Genomic DNA, 22,340 nt, shown 5'->3' on the forward strand with positions numbered 1-22,340 from the left:
CGTGTCTGTGGAGATTCTTTTAAATCACTTGTCTTCACAATACAGCAAATAAACAACAACAGCAGCCTAATTTTATGATGTACTGCACTAGTACAATTAACAGAACCAGGATGAGTAAACCCAAAACAATATATTCTACAAATATATTCCACAACTAATTTGCCCGTTTCCCCAAGACTTTCAGGTAACCAGTCAAACAATCCACCCTGGGTAGATGGAATGTTATGGACCAGCTGTGAAATATTTTGCAATTTGGAAACTACCTTTTTCAGCTCACCACCATTGTCTGGAATGTAAGAACAACACTCCATCCATCCATCCATTATCTGTACCGCTTATCCAATTTAGGGTCGCGGGGGGTCCAGAGCCTACCTGGAATCATTGGGCGCAAGGCGGGAATACACCCTGGAGGGGACGCCAGTCCTTCACAGGGCAACACAGACACACACACATTCACTCACACACTCACACCTACGGACACTTTCGAGTCGCCAATCCACCTGCAACGTGTGTTTTTGGACTGTGGGAGGAAACCGGAGCACCCGGAGGAAAAGAACAACACTCAATACCCACTATAGTACATGTTCCCCCCTGGGCTAACAGAAGCATCCATCCTAACAGCTGTCACTTCTTCTGTGATTTTACCAAATCCCATGTCAGTGCTATTGGCTAAGTACCACTTCCTGTGATAAATCTGCAATTTGATCTAGAGCAGACATAACCCCATAAGTTGGAAGTAGTGCTCCCTATCAGTGGGGTGAATACACAATGTGAGCATGAGTAAATCACATATGTTTAGTTATATGAATGTTTGTGAATTATCTTCTGGTCAGTTTATGACAGTATGTCATATAGAACAGACAGTGGAGGCTACTGAGGAAAGGTTACTAGCACTTACACCCAGTAACTTGTTGGTCTAATAGTTTCTCCTCCTGTCTCAGGATATATCTTCTCCCCCCTGTCACCACTAGACGAAGACTGATGTGGTGATGAATTAGCCAGGATAGAACAGACCATCCACCTTAACAGGAAGACACAAAGAGAGAAACTCACGACAGTATCTTCAATACAAATTCAAGAAGTACATCCACATAAACTTAGCATGATAACCTAAACAAAATTATTAGGCAGGAACCTAATATACCAGCAGTGGGACACAATGAGCCCTCATCTTGTGAGTGCACATAATGTATCTTCATCCTTCTAGCAACCCCCAGCCATAAGAATGCTGGTTCTGCTTCCAGACTCTGAGTGGTATACTGCTCAACTTGCCCTAGTCAGTAGGCGGATTTGCTAAATTCAGATGGTTGGCATGAATCAATTTATCTCTTCCTTTTAACTTTGCGGCTGCATTTGTTACCTACAAAACTTGATAAGGGCCTTCCCACTTAGCTTCAAGAGCCATTCTTTGAGGTTTATGCACCATTACCCATTGGCCTGGCACTAAACTATGTCCCCCCTGAGATGGCTCTTCCCATGCGTCATGAACTTGACGTTCTGCTCGTTGAACCGCAGTGCTAAGAGCTTCACAGTATTCAATCAGAGCATCAGAGGTCAAGTGGACATCGGCTTTGCGCAGACCAATAGTTCCTGGTAGTGACATTGGTCGTCCAGTAAATCAAATGTACTTAAGCCAGTTTCCTTGTTATGAGTAGCACGGATACTACAAATGGAGTTATGAAATAACTTATGTTTGGGAGAAGGACCACACCCAGACTCCTCCTCTTCACCATTACACACCCTATGAAAACCACTCCACTCTCCTCACTTTCTCGTGACGAAATTAGCACCGACGAAGCTGTCTCCCGTTCAACTGCGTTTTCTTTTAAGCCATGGACATCGACATCATCGCTTCAGATACCGAACTCTTCTCGGATAGCTAACCCATTCCTCCTCCTGTTCCCCCTCATTCTACTTCGCGTCTGAGATCAGTCGTCTCTGTCCCTGCTACTCCCGCCTCGTCAGTATTGTCTTCCCGGCACGACCGCTCCAATTTACCTCACTCCGGGTCTCAGCGCTCCCGTCGATCTTCACCTGCCTCCCTGGCTTCCCACGACTGATCTGCCCGCCCGAGACGTTCTTCCCGCCTGCTTGACAGCGCCTCGCCTGCCACCCGAGCCTCCTCTTCCTCCTCCAAATCTCGCTCCCCTCGCATCACGGACTGGACTGCTAAACTACAAAAGGTTCTGAGGGAACGCAATGTTCCCTTCGCACGCACCGCCCTCAAGGCTGAAATTTTTTTCCTTGTACCTGGCCTCCCTCAGAGGTAAACAACCGGTGCGCAACCAATGACGTCACACCTTCACCTACTGGTCAGGATGGAAAGTCCTCAAGAAGTTCCATACCCTGCATAACATCGCCTTTCCTTTTAACAACCTCTCCATATCTACGGCCTTCCTTACTTCAGCTAACACCCAACACTCTATCCGTTTTTCCACCTTAACAGTATATTTAGCAGCATTAAACTTCTTTACCAAATTTATAATCGGTACACTACATTCTTCCTCCAATCACCCTTAGATTACACTTCTCCTCAAAGGAATCCGAAAACCAAACCCCATTTTCCATCTCAGAGATCACCAATCACTTCAGACATTTTATTACGCTGCCTGACCACGCTCCTCCTCTTCACCATTACGCACTCCTCTCTTCTCACCTTCGAAATTCACACCCCACCCCCACGCCTACTCCTCTTTCACCAATGAATTTGCCAGGCAAGAGGGGTCCGGCTTCACTCTCCACTAGCAGAAGCCGCCCAGAACTCCAGCCCAAGTCCTTCTGAGTTCCCCTTCCTTATTCTGCTTATATCAGGTGTGGTCCTCACCTCGCAAAAGTACTGCTGGAAGGGCTTCAGGCCATAGAATGCCTTCCTGATACATCTTTGTCAAGTGTTCCTTGATGACACGGTTCATTCTTTCTGTCTGACCTGAGGCTTGAGGACGGTAAGGACAGTGAAGTACCCAACGGATATTCAGCATTCTGCTTACTTCACTACATAACGCGCCTGTGAAGTGCGTTCCTTGATCAGAATCAATTTTGTCTGGAAGGCCCCATCTTGGTATGATGTCTTTCACCAGCACCTTCGCTGTGTGGGTTGCCATTCCCCGTCCCATTGGAAAACATTCCACTTATCTCGAGAACTTGTCCACAACCACTAAGACGTTTTGAAACCTTCTACATTTTGGCAGAGTGATGTAATCCATTTGAAGGTGTCTGAATGGACCAGGTGGAGCGGGTGATCCCACAGCAGGCGTTTTCACCCTTGTGCCAGGATTGTTTTTCTGACACGTCGCACAGCTTTGAAGAACATAACGCGCTTGTGCTCTAAACTTCGGGTTCCACCAGACTTGATTCAAATGTTGAGTCACTTTGTCAACCCCCACATGTCCCAGCGAGTGAATCTGAGTTGTTAGGTAGGGAAGCAGACATTTCTGAGCCACTAGACATGTCCCACGTCACCAGATGGCATCTTTATGCAATTTGACACCATTCTCCATTCAGCTCCAGACTTCCTCTCTTGAAGCACCCTGTTGCATCTGTTTGATATTAAAAATGGCTTGGACTTCCTTGTCGTTTTTTTAGTTTGGAGTGACAGATTTTGGTGTTGTCTTTGTTTGTGTTTCCACTGTCATTACAGACATGTTCATTGCTGGCATCACCCTCTCTGGCAGTGAGTTTTGCAGCCGCATCTGCTAGTGCACTTCCTCGAGCTGTAGATGTATTTTCTTTTGTGTGTGCTTTAAGATTGTGACTTCTTTGGGTAGTCTTAATGCTTCCAAAAGTTCTTGGACCAATTGTCCATTTTTCACTGGCGTTCCTGCAGCAGTTATAAAACCATGCTGTTTCCACAGTTGACCAAAATCATGGATGACACCGAAACCATAGCGGGAATCAGTGTAAATGTTGGCAGTATGTTCTTTTGCCAGTTTATATGTTTCAGTCAGCGCTTTCAATTCAGCTTGTTGAGCTGATGTTCCTGGTGGCATTTGACCTTTTTCCAGGATATCGACTTCGGATGTCACTGACCATCCAGCTTGTCTCACCCCATCTTCAATTGTTGAAGAACCATCAGTGAAAAGAGTGAAGTCAGCATTTTGCAAAGGAATTTCTTTGATGTGCTGGTCCACTTACAGTGTTGTCACAACTTTTTCGCACTCATGGTCATCAACCTGTCCAGGTGTCATCAAAGTGGAAGGATTGGCCCTTTCGATGATAATGCGGGGTGCTTCTAAGACTGCTAACCAATTTCCCCATCTACTTGCCGTTACTTGAGTGGCTCTGCTCATTGTCAACAAAGCATGAACAGCATGAGGACATTTCACTGTTAGGTTTTGATCAAGCACCAGTCCAGCCACCATTTTTACTGCCAAATTAACTGCTTGGATAGGTCTCAAACATGGCCCAACACCCAGAGCTACATGGTCCAATTTTGCTAAGTAATAGCCCACTGGACGTTGCTAACCACCATGATCTTGTGTCAATACGTCTGTCATGAAGCCACTCCTTTCATTGGCAAATAGAGTGAATATCCTCTTCATGTTAGGGATACCCAGTGCAGGTGCTTCACACAGGGATTTCTTCAACACTTTAAATGCTGATTGTGTCTTGTCATCAAGGACCATTCTCTCCTTTGGATGAGGATTCCCTTGAAGGAGTTCAAACAGTGGTTGAGCTAATTCAGTGTAGGGTCTACCCATGCACAACTATAATTGCATAGGCCCAAAAATGATCTCAGTTCATGGATAGTTTTTGGCTCTGGTGTTTCATGGATTGCTTTGGCACGATCTGGAGTGATTGCTCTTTGCCCATGTGAAATTTTCTGTCCCAGATAGATAACTTCTTTCTGCATAAGTTGGGCATTTTCTAAGCTGGCTTTGTGGCCTTGGCTGCCCAAGTAGTTGAGAAGGGCTTTAAAGTCAGCTTTGTCTTAAATGTGTTCACAGAGCTTGGTGGTACAAAGTTGGGCTGTTGTGAAGACCTTGTGGAAGTCTTCTCCAGGTGTACTTTTGACCATCAACAGCTTCAAGCTGTTGAATGATTGGCTTGATACCAACAATTGAATTTCTGTTAATTGGGTATTGTCTGGTGCAAGGTGGTGCTGTTCCAGTCAGATGAACTGCAGGCATGTCCAAAAGCCCACAATCATTTTTATCTGTGGACCAAATGTGGTGCTCTGAGAGTTTTTTCTGTAGGCTTCTCAAATGCCAGGTTACACAGAGTTGAGTTCAATAGCAGCAATACATCCAAGCCCAGTAGGCAATAAATTCCTCCTACCCAAATGCTAGTTTCCACGTCGTAGGGTGCAATTGCCATCAGACTGGGTGGTTTTAATGCTCATATTTCAACCACCAGCTGCCGTAGCTTTAATGCAGTCATTGGTTAATAGCAGGTTGAGTTGTTTTGTAAGTTCTGAAGTGATTATTGTTATTTCAGCACCAGTATCTAGAAGTAAGTTGATGTCATGATTATTGATAGTTGTGCACACACATAAAATCCATCTGCATTTTGTTGTAAGGCTGCAGAGAGGGATCATCTAGTTTCCCTGAAGTGCTGAATTCATCAGGGTTTGCCTCTGCCTTGGAGACAGTTGTTTGACCTTTCCAATAAGGAATTGGATTTTGGAGGTTGGAGTTGCATTTTGTTGATCTTTGAACTTCTTCCTACATTCCCTTTCCCAAAGTCCTTGTTTTCCACAGTTGTGATAGTTTCCTAATTTCTTCCCTTTCTCGTTGGAAAGATAATCACCATTCTCTCGATTGTCTCCTTGATCTCATGATTTCCCTTTACTTCTATGGAACTGCTTTGCAGTTGCAGATCCACTGAGCTTCAGAGCTCTAATTCTCTTCTCTTGAACCATCTCAATATCACACGCCCCTTGTACAACATCTCCAAACCTTCTGGTTCGTTCATTTCATCCTGTGAGTTTTTGTTTTCAGGGCAACAGCAATATCTAGTCTCAAGCCATTGATAAATCCACTCCTAAGGGGAGGGGCAGTGACTTCATCCAGAGAGACTGACTCAGGGTAGATACCAGCATGCTCTAACCTTATTTGTTTGAATCTTTCTTCATAGTCTCTGACTGTTTCATTGACATTCTGTGTACATTCTGCAGTTTTGTTCCAGTCGATCTCTCTTCTGGTTTTAGGTTTTTTTCATCAGATTCCTACAACATGATTTACTTGATCAGACAACTCTGTCTGCTCTTTGTCTTTCAACAGGACAGACAAGATCATCACACCATCAAAAGGATGCAGACGATAAATATGATTCAAGTGTTTTAATTTGTCCCATGCTTTTCTTGGGCTTCTATAAATATTTGGCAGTGTTTTTGACCAATTGTCAATCAAATCAGGAGTGGGAATTTCATGATATTACCTGGTTTCATAACAAGCTTTCTTTCGCCTTTGAACTTGTGGTCTAGATGCTTGTTCTAATCCCTGATCCCATTCTTGTTTTGCCTGGGATGATGAACCTCCTCCAGCATCTTCATCAGCCTGGTTAGGTTGAGGATTTGGTTGTAGTTGAGTAACACTTTCATCACTTTGAACTGTGACCTTTTCACTCTTTATCTTGATTGGAGCTAGTCTTTTAGCCTTTGCATCAGATTTGATTGCTTTCAATTTGGCTGAGGCTGTGTGAGTGTGAGAACTGGGAATTGGATCCTCAGATGATTCTGAATCATTTTCAGTGTCCGTTGATTCATCATCTGAAACTAATCTGAAACACTTTCAACATCAGCACAAAAAGCCATCTCAGCTGTTAGTTCCTGATGCTCAGAGGTTGCTGCCTCATTTTAAGTTTTTTAAACGGATACAATGTTTTCTGACGCGTCTTTATTGCTCCGCCCTTTGAGGGTTGTTCCTGAGCAGTGAGCTTGTCAGGCATTTGGGATGCAGTAATCACCAGGTTAGCTTCTCTCAGCTCTTGTTTCAACTGAGAAAGTTCAGCCTGTTAACGTTAGTGAGGAGCTCATATTTTTCAAGATTTTCTGACTGAACCTGTCCTGCCAATGCAGAAACCTTTGCCTGTTCTGTATAGTGGAAATAGCATGCACACGTTGCGATGGCATAAGCACTACATAGCCGAGTCAATGATAATTAATTATTATTTGATTAATAATTAATTGTTTAATTAATTTTGATAAGCTCCATGTTTGGGAGTCATTAAATAATATGTAGTGTCTTTACCTGTCCAATTTTAGCTGGACAAGTAGGCCATCTTCACATATTATATAGCAGAATTATTTACTATTAATGAATTATGCTCATTGACCCACCGTAGGTTCTTGGCTCTGAAATTGAATCTGAACTAGAAGAAATAATTTCGTACAAGAAACGTGCACACACAAATAACCAAGGATTGGTTTTATCACACAACTGGTTTCTTAATAATAATATCAAATAATGAATATTGATTATACACTCATACAATGAAATGGATTACAGCGATACATGAGGGAACAGGGAGATTCATATGAGGGAATTTCTCTATGATAATTACCCTAAATTCATGAAACCATGTGACCTAATGTATCCTGGGAGATACTGGAGACTGGAGATAGCTGGGATCATGTCGCTGATGCGTTGTGCTTTCCGACGCGGGCTTTCTGCCGTGGGCCTTGTAGCATTGCAGTCGCAGGTGTTCCTTTTCTCCCCCTTCTCAGACACGGTGACCCCTCCATCGTGGGGACCCCTCCGTTCTCTGTCATTGCTGATCTGTCGCCTTGTGGGAGACACGTCCGTGCCGGTCTCTCCTGGGCAGGTTTCTCCTCATCTCAGAAGGTCATTCTGAGGGTGTGTGTGGCCATCTTCGTCGTTGCTGGTCCGGAAGCTTTGTCATCACTTTGAGGATCAGAGGTCTGAGGTCTTCTCATGCTCTGGGTAGCACTGAATTTTGCTAGAGTTAAACTACAGTCCTTTCTAGAATTATAGTTTCTACAAGAGATAAAAATTAAATAAAACTTCTGTTCTGTATGGACCCTGCTTGAGGGGTCCAAGACTATTAAAGAAAGCTAAAAGAGAAAAAGGCTAAAAGAGAAAAAGTGTGAAGTGAAGCGAAGGTGTGGGGAAAGAAGAAGCCCAAAGTGTCTGAAGCCTTTAAGTTCTAAAAGTATCTCATTTGGCACCACTGGCTTTTACCAGAATTTAGAAGACCCAGCTTAAAGACCCGATTGGTCCTAAGGGATTGAGAATTGGAGCCTCTCTTGCTCCTGATTGGCTTCCTGTACCTTGGTAGTGACATAACATAAAATTTATGATCCTTGACAAGACAAATGCTAGAAGTCCATCCCTTTTCAATGAACGTCCCAGGATTGTGAATTATTCTTTGAAATATAAAAGATTATATGTTAAGACAACCGTGTTTTACATAATTATTAACCATCTACACACATAGTATGTGGCTTGCTTGGTTCTACATAAATTAATATAAAACAAAAATGACTTTAAACACATGTAAATTAATCCCACCCATTCTGATTGTCCAAATGGTATTAATTTCAAACAATTGTGCACATATGTAACTTCAAATTGTAGTTTGAGAAGTTCTTCATTAAGCAGATTTATATAGAGCATAAACTGATCCTCAGGAGTGTCTCCCAAAAGATTCTTTTCTTGACCCTGTGTGGCCTTGGGTCATAAAAAAGATCCTTGGAGAGTGGTTTACGAGCCTGCTCTGTGTTATCTGAAATTCCCATCTGGGCTTGTGTGGCTTGGAGATGTCTCTGAAACCAGCTAACGTTTGGGTATTTAAAATCAAATCTCAGAAAGTCAAATTTCTTATTAGAAATTAATACACATTCATCATATAACACTACATCTGTTTTGATTTTATTTTTCAGCCAGTCATCTCGACAGCGAATTATGAGAAGTCAAATTTCAGCAGCAAGCAAAACATGTAAAGCATCTTTTGCGGCACTATTAGACATGCACTGTGACTTTCCAAACATTTGTTTGATGTCTTCTAATCCCCAAATCCCATCTTCTTTCTGACTGATGGTGTATTATGAATTTTTTCACACTGCTCTTTCAAGCCAAACCTTGCATCAAAATATTGGTTTATACATTCAAGCATCTTATCTATTGAAATTTCTGGAGGTACAGAACCATGTTTCTCAGTAGTCTTTTAACAACTTCAGAAATTTTGTTTTCTTGCATTTTAATTCTGTCCTGCTCCATTATGGTTAACACCATAATTTAATTTACCTATATAGTGAAATATTAAATATTTCCAATTGTCATGTTAATTATATATATATATATATATATATATATATATTTTTTTTTTTTTTTTTTTTTTTTTTTTTTAAACAAATACAACAGCTGGGGAAAATGTGAATCGGAGAAACAGATCTGAAATGCCAGTCTGCAGATCTGGGTCGAGCTGGACAGGATCTGATCCAGATGAGGTGGCTGACCAGGGATCTGGACCGGAGGAGCACAGAAACCATGAAAATCTGGGCCAGGTCCGGCCCAGCTCATTTCCAGGTCCAGAATCCGGATCCAGTCCGTTGTGTAAGTGGACTCACGACCGAATTCGTTTTGTGGTCATGTGATACATCCTGACCAGATACAGACCAGATAATTTTTGCTATTGGGGTGTAACCACAGCCTGCAGCGTATTCTCTTAAAACACTGCTGCTGTGAATCCGTGATTTAGCAAAAGCAGAGTCTACCATTACTATACTTGATCAAAATCATTCATTCGTTTAAAGTGTCCGTAGGTGTGGGTGAGTGTGTGAGTGTGTCTTTCACAGATTGGTGAACCCCTACCAAAACATTCTCTCAGTGATGCTTATTTTATACCCAATTTTACTGACCTGTTGCTAAATAACATTACTAAGTTGTGAAATGTTACATGAGAATTTTTTTAGCATAACACAAGTTTACGAGTATTTGCTGCAATCATCCCACATTTTTTTTAATGTTGCTGGCATCAAACTCAGAATTAGCATACATTTTCCAAAAAAACATACAATTTCTGTTTTGACATTTCTTGTACTACTTTTACTTAAATACAAGGTTTAAATTATTTGCCTCTCAGTGTATTCTGTTTTTAATTTACATTTTGGCCAGCATTCCAACATTTTTAAAGAGGGTTGCCTAATGGGCACTTTACAAATTTGTGGTTTAGATCAAAATGTGTGTTTAAGGAAAAATGCTAGTTTGATTGATGCTCAGATTGTGCTTTTTACATTGGCCAACATTTTCATATACAATTTCATATAGTAATGCAAATTTCCTTTGCTATCTATCTATCCTTTACAACACATTCAGCATCATTCATTGTACATCACATACTATTAGAATTTTAAAATACTTTATCCACAGCTCAACATTTATCAGCAAGAGACATAGGACCACAAAAATATTCTCATATTTCATAATTTCTAAATTTCTGCAAGAGGCTTGAAGGAGCTTCATGTGTCCAGGGAATTTTTTGGGGGCAATGGTCACCTGCAAGAGAGATAAATCAGAATTAGGACTTTTGCTAAAGCAATTTGACATTGAGGAAGAAATTCATAATCCTTTCTTGCTCAGTGAAAACTAAAAAAAGTTTTTGACTTAATTCACCTTTTAACTATCCATTTAATTACTATAATGTAGCCTGTTATAACTACGTATATCATACTTCTGTGGCAGGTAATGGACTTTATGGAATAAAGAGATATGTTTAAAAAACAAATTACTTGAGCGAAGTATTTCATCAGATGGTTTGCCCTCCATCAAGCCTTGCATATCTGAGGGACTGGCTTGGCTTTCAGCACCAGCTGCAGATACATCTTTTGCAAGATCAAGCATTGGTGCTTTCTTAGTCCTAACAGCCCAGTGCATTGACTGAAAAATATCAGGGAGGCACAGAATTAATGCTGTATTGCTGTTATTCAGTTCATACTGTGATTCTCTGTTCATTCTGGTGTTCACTATAAACAAGCTGGATTGTGTTATTCTGCAGTCTTCTTGTCTGTCAAAAGATGCTTCTGTATGCTTAATTTAATGCTCCTCATTGTGTCCTTTAATACTCTAATGCAGTTATTCAAGATTCTCTGTCCATTCTCACTTTCACTAGAAACAACCTGGAAAGTGGTTTTCTGCCTTCTTCTTGTGTGTTCAAACATGTTTGTCTTTGCTGAAATCAAAGCTCCAGTTTTCCTGTTTTAAATAATCTAATGCTGTTATTCAGTTCATACTGTGATTCTCTGTTCATTTTGGCGTTCAGTATAAACAAGCTGGTATGTGTTATTCTGCAGTCTTCTTGTCTGTCAAATGATGCTTCTGTATGCTTAATTTAAAGATCCTCCTTGTCTTCTTTAATACTCTAATGCAGTTATTCAAGATTCTCTGTCCATTCTCACTTTCACTAGAAACAACCTGGAAAGTGGTTTTCTGCCTTCTTCTAGTGTGTTCAAACATGTTTCTCTTTGCTGAAATCAAAGCTCATATTTTCCTCTCTTAATGATGTATTGCTGTTATCCAGTTCATACTGTGACTCACTGTTCATTCTGGCGTTTACTATACACAAGCTGGAATGTGTTATTCTGCAGTCTTCTTGTCTGTCAAAAGATGCTTCAGTATGTTTAATTCAAAGCTCCTCCTTGCATCTTGTAATACTCTAATATTCAAGATTCTCTGTCCATTCTCACTTTCACTGGGAAGTGGTTTTCTGCCTTCTTCTTGTGTGTTAAAATGTGTTTCTCTTCAAAGCTCACATTTTCCTCTCTTAATGATCTATTGCTGTTATTCATTTCATACTGTGACTCTCTGTTCAATCGGGTGTTGACTATAAACAAGCTTGAAAGTGACAATTCATTCATTCATTATCTGTAACTGCTTTATAAACTTCAAGGTCATGGTGGGTCCAGGGCGCAAGGCGGGAATATACCCTGGAGGGGGCGCCAGTACTTAACAGGGCAGCACACACATTCACTCACACAGACACTTTTGAGTCGCCAATCCAGGGAGAACACACCAAATCCTCACAGACAGTCACCCGGAGCGGAAATCGAACCCACAATCTCCAGGTCCCTGGAGCTGTGTGACTGCGACACTACCTGCCGTAAAACTCTACTGGATGCTTGTGATCTCCGGGCCCTTAAACGTCACTGCACCTCAAACAGGAATGCCACTGTCAAGGAAATAACAGAATAGGCTCAGGAATACTTCCAGAAAGCATTGTCAGTGAACACAATCCACCGTGCCATCTGCCGTTGCCAGCTGAAACTCTACAGTGCAAAGAGGAAGCCATTTCTAAGCAAACTCCACAAGCTCAGACGTTTGCACTGGGCCAGGGGTCTTTTAAAATGGAAGACTGTTCTGTGGTCAGGTGAGTCACGATTTGAAGTTCTTTATGGAACACTGGGACACCATGTCATCTGGACCAGAGAGGACAAGGATAACCCAAGATGTTATCAACGCTCCGTTGAGAAGCCTGCATCACTGATGGTGTGGGGTTGCATGAGTGCTTGTGGCATGGGGAGCTTGCATGTCTGGAAAGACACCATTAAGGCAGAGAACTATGTTCAGGTTCTAGAAAAACATATGCTCCCATCTAGACGTCATCTCTTTCAGGGAAGACCCTGCATTTTTCAACAAGATAATGCCAGACCAAATCCTGCAGCAATCACAACATCATGGCTACGTAAGAGAAGGATCCGGGTACTGAAATGGCCAGCCAGCAGTCCAGATCTTTCACCTATAGAGAACATTTGGCGCATCATAAAGAGGAAGGTGTGACAAAGAAGGCCCAAGACGATTGAACAGTTAGAGGCCTGTATTAGACATGAATGGGAGAGCATTCCTATTTCTAAACTTGAGAAACTGGTCTCCTCTGTCCACAGACGTCTGTTGAGTGTTGTAAGAAGAAGGGGGGATGCCACACAGTGGTAAAAAATGGCCTTGTCCCAACTCTTTTGGGATTTGTTGATGCCATGAAATTTTGAAACAACATATTTTTCCCTTAAAGTGATGCGTTCTCTCAGTTTAAACTTTTGATCTGTGGTTTGTGTTCTATTCTGAATAAAATATTAGATGCTGGCACCTCCACATCATTGCATTCAGTTTTTATTCACAATTTGTTTAGTGTCCCAACCCTTTTGTAATCCGGTTTGTATCTGTTGTCAAACTTGAGTGCATACGTTTCGGTCAGCCAGAAGCAGTGACTGAAAAACCAGGGGAATGTGTAAAAATTTGATCACAATTCCTGTGACAAACTTCTCCAATCCCAAGATGGATTTAGAGTCTGAATGTGCTGGAAAACAGTGCATAGACATTACGTAATTTTTTCTATATCTGACTGGTTCTGTGCCAGACCTGACATCACAACAGGTGAAATTAGTCCCAGTTTTAATAAAAATCTACCAGAAGAAATCTGCAGAAAAATATATTTTAAAAAATCTCTCAAAAGAAAAAGCCTGCCTCTACACCAATTCAGAGGACATTCATCATTAGACAGAGATCATGGGAAAAATAATATGACTGGACAGGTTGTTTAATAGTTAATTAATTTATCATGGTCATTTTATTTACTTTGTACTACATCATTTGAATTGATCAATTAACTTTTATTTAACTACGGAGTGCATTGAGGGTGGCCCTCGTTTACAATGTAGCTGTGTTGATACAGAGATAGAAATAACTCAAAACAAGAAAATGTTACATAATACATAAAGAACAGAAAATATAAAACTAATTAAATTGTAACTATATAAAATGTAAAGGTTAACAGAAAAGAAAATTAAAACAAAAGAATGTTAAGAACAAAAGAGGAAATTAAAATAAGGTAAAAATAGTTTATTATAATCATACACAATATAAGGTGTAAGATATCCTGTGTCAATCCATTAGAGCTTCACATGTGGCCCACCCCACTCTCTTCCTAATGGCAGCCACATCATTTCTATTGCTCCAATTTTTACAGCTACACCCTAAGGTTGCTGTAGCTGTTTATGATCCGATCAGCAACCAGCTACCCTTAACATCTACGGTTACTCATTGAGCCCATCACATGAGTACCCAAATCACATACTGCATCACTAGCCCTTTACAGGGGTCATCAGGTAGGCATCTCCCCTCGTCAATGTTTCACTGAATTAAGCCCATGACACCTCCAGAAGGCTCAACAGTGAAGTCTGGCATCCCAAACCCACCCCCCTCCAAGCCAGGTTTACAGTCCTACCTGATCCTTAAATATCAACAACCATAAATCTACACTGGCCTCCCTGGTGACTAAGGCTGTACCTAGCCCCACTGACACCGTTGATGCATGCTCAGTACCACAATTTCCTTACTTGCTATGTCACCAACCACCACAATAGCACCTCTACAGTGCATTTCCCCAACTAGTCTGTGCTCTCCTTATCCACAACCACTGACTAGATTGTCCTTAGTTCCCATCCCTTGATGCTGAACTGCACAAGCATGGATGTGGCAGAATTGGCTACAAATCCTCTAACACCTTTCTCTACCGTTCTTACATGTGCCTTTCACCCACGTTCTCTTACCTCAGCCGCCAAGTCCGCATATTACAGCTTCTTCCTTTCGAATGCTTCGTCTACTGCAACCTCAAAAGGAACTGTAAACTCTATGAAATAAACTATTACTTTCAGAGTACAGCACCACGTCTGGCCTCAGTGTAGTTAATACAATACACTCTGGGACCTGCAGTTTTTTACCTATGTCCACCAGCAATTTCCAGTGTCATGCTTTGCCCCATCTACCAATATTTGTAGCCTGTGCACACTCTCGAATACGTTCACCCTCACGCACAAACCTAATTACTTTATTACTACAACCACTCGGAAATTGGTTTACCTCTAAGTGTTTGTTGTCCAACAAACATGCTAAAACCCTTAGTACAGATTATTCACTCATTCATTGTCTGAAACTGCTTATCCAGTTCAGGGTGGCGGTGGGTCCGGAGCCTACCTAGAATCACTAATTAACATTGACATAATGCCACACCCCTTCCAGACCAAGTAGCAAAGATACTAGTCTGATAAACGATGAAGTCTTGTAAGAAACAAATAAATAAATGACACTCACAGTTTTAAATGAACCCCTCATGGATTGCCATTCACTGAATGGCAAAGTGATCCTACTCCTCAACCAGAAATCATAGCTTTTTCTTTTGGTCTCATCTGTAAGGACTTCTTTGGCTTCTTGTAACTTTTGAAACTGTTCCACTGTAAAAGAAAATTAAATAAGCTATTATTACAGGAGTATATTTAGATTTTTAAAGACATAAATTGTGCAATGTGAGACAAACACAATACGATTCAAAATTTGTCCATCTGTAGAATCTATTAATTTCTAATTAAGTTTTCTTAATTATGATAACAGTATCCGTTTAAAGTGAAAACTACTTAGTGCTGTCCATATTAACGCATGCTAACACACACATTAATTTTGAAACGCATTTATTTTTTTAAAACACTAATTAATAATTGTACCAAATTTGGCCACAATTCTCTCTTTTTACAGAGCCATTGAAGCATTAATAGTTTTATTTAGCAATGTGCCCTGTGAAGGACTGGCGCCCCCTCCAGGGTATTTTCCCGCCTTGCGCCCAATGATTCCAGGTAGGCTCTGGACCCACCGCGAACCTGAATTGGATAAGCAGTTACAGATAATGAATGAATGAATGAATTTAGCAATATAAGCACATCGTCACTACTATTGAAGGTAGTTAAGTTAAGAAGGTAGATTACATATTATTATTTTTTTTATCAGAAATAAATAAATAATATTTTAGCATAAATAAATCACTCTTACTCTTCTTTCTCTCTCTCTCTCTCCCTCTCTCTCTCTCTCTCTCACACACACACACACACATACACACACACACACACACACACACACACACAGTGTTATCAGTGTTATTTCAATTAATGCTTGTGTCTTTGCTAAATCTCTCCTTCGAGGTTTACTCAGCAAATTGAGATTCTATTTTTAAAATCATCAAAACTGCACTGAGATATTATAATAAATTAAAAAGGAATTGTTTCCAGCATATCTCAACATGCATATAAGTTTCTCAAAAATACAAGGAATTATTTGCATTTTAACTTTATTGTTGATTTTTTTCATTCATTCATTTGTTCATTCATTGTCTGAAACCACTTATTCAATTCAGGGTCTCGGTGGGTCTGGAGCCTACCTGGAATCACTGGGCACAAGGCGAGAACACACCTTAGAGGGGGGGGCCAGTTATAGACACTTATAATACAATAGAAAATAATACAGTAGACACTTATATAACTAATATAAATATAATTAATTAATTTTGTTTATGTTACATAGATTATTTTATTTTTACATTTAAATAATTATTATTAAACTTTCAGTTTTAAGATGGAAGTGTGCCATTAAATTCCTGGTAATTAATTAACATACCTGCTTTAGGATTTCCTGGATTCTTATCAGGGTGGCAGGCCAAGGCTCTCATTTTAAACTCAGTGACAATTTGTTCAGTCTGAAACATACACAAAGAATGAACTGATGGTTCAGCAATGGGTAAATCCTCCAAAGAAATAGATGAAATGTTTTAAACACTTTTTGCTATAATTGTTCACAATAATCTTTAAAAATGAATAATTTTAAGAAATATTCCTATACCATAGACCTTGAGAAAACATATATGGTGCTCGGAAAGGGCTAGTATTATGTCTTTGCCTATACCTAAATATTCACAATAGTGTTTGCACAGAATCATTGTAAAGTGTGAAAAAGTATGTTTTAATGTATTGCCTATATGATATTTACGTGCTCTGTGCCTTCAGAAATTTGATCCATTTCTAATATTGGAACTCTCTTGCTCCTGTTCTTTGTGATTTTTTTGACTCTGTCTCACTTCAAATTTATGCTCAGAACATTAGTTTTTTTCTTTTTTGTCTTTAATTACGACACCCCCCTTCATTAATATTATTTGTTGTGTAACTTACTTATTTTTGACTACTTCTATTTATATTGTCCAATTCCATGTTTATTCATTATTATCATTATTAGTAGTAGTATACTCTACTATACTACTTATTCTAGTAGTATAGTAGAAATATAATTATTGCTTTATTGTTTTTTACAAACCTTTATTAAAGCTTTAAAATCCTGCATTACATGGCTATTAATTAGGTTGTAAGCACTTTAAGACTTTGAAAATATCAAGGTAAAGCATAATCTAATACTTGAGAATGTGAATTTAGTAATTTCACATATTAAGTTACACCACATTATCATTAATGCATAAAAACACACTCTGTTGGTGGTTAATACATTAAATGGATAAACCTGTTAACAAATGTGTGATAAAGCAAAAAAACTTTATGCTGAATTATGGAGAAGGCAATGTTAGGTCAGTATTTGGCAAGATCTGAGGTTTAACAATGTAGATAGATGTGGCTTGACTATTTGGCAAACAAAAAGTCACTGTTGTCCTTTCTATCTATGTGTTATTACTGATTATTTATTATTACCAATGTATCAACAACTTAATAAATAACGATTTATAAACAGATTTAATACCATTTATAAATAATGTATTGTGCCAGAAATCAGATGTCCCACTTTTCCATCCGCATGGGACTTTTCAAAAAGAGACAGGTATAGAGACAAATGTCATTCTTTCATTTTAGAAACAAATATGAGCTTAAACCAACCCATGTCTTACTAAATTATTTTTAAAAATTTGACCAGAGAAAACTCTTCTAAGGATTTAATACCCATTGTACAACTGCTAGACACTTATTTAATGATGTCAATATGGAACACCAGACTTTCTTCCACCAGACTTTCTGCAATCACATCACAGACCTAGATAACAATGAGGAAACATTCTATAAATTACAAACCAGATTCCCAAAAAGTTGGGACACTAAACAAATTGTGAATAAAAACTGAATGCAATGATGTGGAGGTGCCAACATCTAATATTATATCCAGAATAGAACACAAATCACAGATCAAAAGTTTAAACTGAGAGAATGTATCATTTTAAGGGAAAAATATGTTGCTCCAAATTTCATGGCGTCAACAAATTTGGCAAAGTTGGCACAAGGTCATTTTTTTTACCACTGTGTGGCAATCCCCCATCTTCTTACAACACTCAACAGATGTCTGGGGAGAGAGGAGACCAGTTTCTCAAGTTTAGAAATAGGAATGCTCTCCCATTCATGTCTAATACAGGCCTCTAACTGTTCAATCGTCTGGGGCCTTCTTAGTCGCACCTTCCTCTTTATGATGCGCCAAATGTTCTCTATAAATGAAAAATCTGGACTGCAGGCTGGCCATTTCAGTACCCGGATCCTTCTGCTACGTAGCCATGATGTTGTGATTGCTGCAGAATGTGGTCTGGCATTATCTTGTTGAAAAATGCAGGGTCTTCCCTGAAAGATATGACGTCTAGATGGGAGCATATGTTTTTCTAGAACCTGAACATAGTTCTCTGCATTAATGGTGCCTTTCCAGACATGCAAGCTGCCCATGCCACAAGCACTCATGCAACCCCATACCATCAGTGATGCAGGCTTCTGAACGGAGCGTTGATAACAACTTGGGTTATCCTTGTCCTCTCTGGTCTGGATGACATGGCGTCCCAGTGTTCCATAAAGAACTTCAAATCGTGACTCATCTGACCACAGAACAGTCTTCCATTTTGCCACACTTCATTTTAAAAGACCCCTGGCCCAGTGCAAACGTCTGAGCTTGTGGAGTTTGCTTAGAAATGGCTTCCTCTTTGCACTGTAGAGTTTCAGCTGGCAACGGCATATGGCACGGTGGATTGTGTTCACTGACAATGCTTTCTGGAAGTATTCCTGAGCCTATTCTGTTATTTCCTTGACAGTGGCATTCCTGTTTGAGGTGCAGTGACGTTTAAGGGCCCGGAGATCACAAGCATCCAGTAGAGTTTTACGGCCTTGACCCTTACGCACAGCAATTGTTCCAGATTCTCTGAATCTTTTGATGATGTTATGCACGGTTGATGATGATAACTTAAAAGTCTTTGCTATTTTACGCTGGGTAACACCATTCTGGTATTGCTGCACTATCTTTCTGCGCAACAATGGTGGAATTGGTGATTCTCTTACCAGCTTGGCTTCAGAGAGACACTGACACTCTGAGAAGCTCTTTTTATATCCAATCATGTTGTCAATTGACCTAATTAGTGTTAATTGGTCTACCAGCTGTTCATTATATGCTCAATTTCCTTTTTCCAGCCACTTATTGCTACTTGTCCCAACTTTTTTGGGATTTGTTGACACTGTGAAATTTTGAATCAACATATTTTTTCTTTAAAATGTTACATTTACTCAGATAAACCTTTTGATCTATCATCTACATTCTATTACGAATAAAATATTGACATTTGCCATCTCCACATCATTGCATTCAGTTTTTATTCACAGTTTGTTTAGTGTCCCAACTTTTTTGGAATCCGTATTGTAAAAAAAATATATTGAACTAAAAAGAAACATTTAACAAGTCAATCCTGCCTTGTAACACACTACCTTGCTTTAAGCCCTGGTCACTTTACTACAGTGTGGGCCACTTATATGGATACACCTTAATAATAATAGCACATGAAACTACAGATACTGATCATTTCTTTCGCCGTTTCATCCGAAATTTTAGCACTGTGGCTGCTCCATTAACTGCCCTAACAAGAAAAGACATAGGGAGGTATCTATGGACTGAAGCAGCACAGAAGGCTTTTGAGGAACTTAAACATTGCCTGGTCACTACTCCAGTACTACAACTGCCAGATCCTGACATCCCTTTTGTGGTTGAAGTACATGCTTCAGATATAGGAGTTGGGGCAGTGCTATCACAGCGTTCTGGAGCTGACCAAAAACTGCACCCTTGCGCATTCTTTTCTCATCGCCTTATGCCTGCTGAGCGGAATTATGCTGTGGATGACAGGGAACTCTTGGCTGTGAAGTTGGCCTTGGAGGAATGGAGGCATTGGCTGGAAGGAGCAAAACATCAGTTTCTAGTCTGGACAGATTTGGCTTACATCCAACAAGCCAAATGTCTGAATTCCCGTCAGGCCAGATGGACATTGTTTTTTGCCAGATTTGATTTTGTTTTGTCATATCGACCAGGTTCTAAAAACACTAAGCCTGATGCCCTCTCTCACCAGCGGTACCCTCCATCCACTGTCCAACCAACTGAACCAATGATCCCTGAGACTCGCATCATTGCTCCCCTATGCTGGGGACTAGACAGAGCAATGTCTTTTTCACAGGTTTGCCCAAATCCCAGGGCAACTCTGTGATATTAGTCATAGTCGACAGGTTCTCTAATGCCTGTAAATTTGTAGCACTCCCCAAGCTCCCATCCGCCAAGTAAACTGCCAAACTGGTGCTACAGCACTTGGTCAGAGTCCATGGGTTCCCCACTGATTTGGTCTCTGATCGGGGCCCCCAGTTTGCTAGCAGGTTTTGGAAGGCCTTTTGCCAACTACTAGGAGCCTCGGTGAGTCTATCATCGGGTTTTCATCCGCAGTCTAATGGCCAAACAGAAAGGGTCAATCAAGACGTAGAACGTACCCTCCGGTGCCTTGTCTCCTCCAATCCGTCTTCCTGGGCTGATCACCTGATCTGGGCGGAGTATGCCCACAATACTTTATTGCTGAGCAATTTGTTCGGCGATGCCGTCGGGCATGGCAGAAGGCCAGAATTGCCCTCCGGGCCGCCTCAACAATCCAAAAGAAAGCAGCAGACCGGAGAAGACAACTTGGGCCCACCATCCGGCCAGGCCAGCAGGTCTGGTTATCCACCAAAGATTTACCCCTCCATGTTGAATCCCTGAAGCTGGCTCCGCGTTATGTGGGTCCCTTTAAGATCCTCCGCAGAGTGAACTCGGTCCCTTATCGTTTGCTCCTTCCTCGTTCCATGCGTATCAATCCCACATTCCATGTTTCACGCTTGAAGCCTGCAGTTTGCAGTACCCTTGCCCCTACCTCTAATCCCCCGGCACCACGCATGGTAGCTGGTTCACCGGCGTACACTGTCCAATGCATTTTGGATTCGCGTCGGGTCCAAGGCTCCACCCAGTACCTTGTGGACTGGGAGGGATATGGACCAGAAGAACGCTCGTGGGTTCCGGCTCGTCACATCCTGAACCCCGAGTTCATCCGGGACTTCAGACGTGATCATGCTGCGGGTTTGGGAATGTCAGGTGCCGTTCCTAGGAGGGGGGTCCTGTAAGAGGTCTGCCTGGGGCTGGGGCGAGGCTGCCTGCTAAGCCACCCCCAGTCACTGGAGGGAGACAGAGACACTCTTAATTTGGGGCAATTGGTTCCACCTGGGCTACTCCTACTTAAGGGAAGCCAACACCTCAGTGCTCAATCTTGGTTTCTCTTTTCAGAGTGCCATGCAATTAACTGGCCGGTAATTTGGTAAAGGCTCTTGAGTTTCCTCCTGGGTCTCTCTATCTTCTTCTTCTCCACCAGAGCTTTCCCTCTGTTTTTCTCCTGGGATTCAATATTTTCTTTTCTTTAGCATTTTTTTGGTATAAATAAATAGTTAGAAATAAGTTGTGTTCTATCTTTAATTTCTTTTGTCTCATCTTGTCCCTCCCTTTTGTTTTGGGAAACAACTTGCCTTTCTCTTGCCTTTGTTTTCTTTTGCTCAATTTTGAGCTGATCAGTTTTCCCCTGACATCTTAAGTTTTCCTCTCTTGTGTTTCATTTTGTCTTGGTATTCTTAACATCCAGAGGGGTTGTTTGTGTGTCTCTGCACTTGAGGCCTATTTCTCTAGTGCTCTGTTGGTGGCTTGCCCTGTTACAATCCACCCCTGGGTGAGCTGCCGCATTACACTTTGCTAGCATTTCTCCTGCGGTGTTGCTATCAGTGTGTGAAGAGTGGGAGAAGAGGGTTGCATTGACAATCAAACACATTGGGCAGCACTTTGAACACATTTTTTAAGTGGTCACTTAAACTTGTAAATAACTCATGAAAGAATAAAGTTTGATGTGTCACATGACACTCTTCCATTTATCCATATAAATGGCCCACCCTGTATATGCTGATTCTATTCAATTCATTTAGATGGAAATGTGTGGCATAATTAAATTTAGTTATTCCAACAATTTATTTCTTTGAGGGTACATATAAGAAGGAATGGTTACACTTAGGAATTAAGTGAAAGACTTGAAAGTCTTGGCTGTTCTAAGACCATCTGCCAGACACACCACCTTTCCAAAGGGTGGCTCAGGGGTGTGTTTCCTGTACAACGACGGAGCTAGCATTGACCTAACATGGTATGATACATTGTTAAACTAACCAACATCTGAAGTCCGACTGTTTCCCAAAACCGTCATACTTTGTTAGTACCACAGTAGTTTGAACC

The 22,340-nt window shown here is 40.8% G+C and overlaps 1 protein-coding gene across 3 annotated transcripts in view; it reads right to left on the reverse strand.

Annotated features, from left to right (window-relative positions):
- Window positions 1-9,330: 9,330 nt before the first annotated feature.
- The window catches only part of dnajc12 (DnaJ (Hsp40) homolog, subfamily C, member 12), a 61,347-nt gene continuing 48,337 nt past the window's right edge, over window positions 9,331-22,340 (reverse strand). For 2 of the 3 annotated variants that reach the window (XM_066678327.1, XM_066678329.1), the window contains 4 exons: window positions 16,389-16,467; window positions 15,039-15,178; window positions 10,688-10,835; window positions 9,331-10,454 (listed from right to left, as the gene is read on the reverse strand). In XM_066678327.1, the coding sequence (XP_066534424.1) occupies window positions 10,372-10,454; window positions 10,688-10,835; window positions 15,039-15,178; window positions 16,389-16,467 (450 nt within the window). In that variant the 3' untranslated portion in view covers window positions 9,331-10,371. The remainder of the gene's footprint in view (window positions 10,455-10,687; window positions 10,836-15,038; window positions 15,179-16,388; window positions 16,468-22,340) is intronic. The other variant, XM_066678328.1, reaches the window with a different exon arrangement.

Source organism: Hoplias malabaricus, chromosome 8 (genome assembly GCF_029633855.1).
Source record: "Hoplias malabaricus isolate fHopMal1 chromosome 8, fHopMal1.hap1, whole genome shotgun sequence".
Taxonomy (NCBI): Eukaryota; Metazoa; Chordata; class Actinopteri; order Characiformes; family Erythrinidae; genus Hoplias; species Hoplias malabaricus.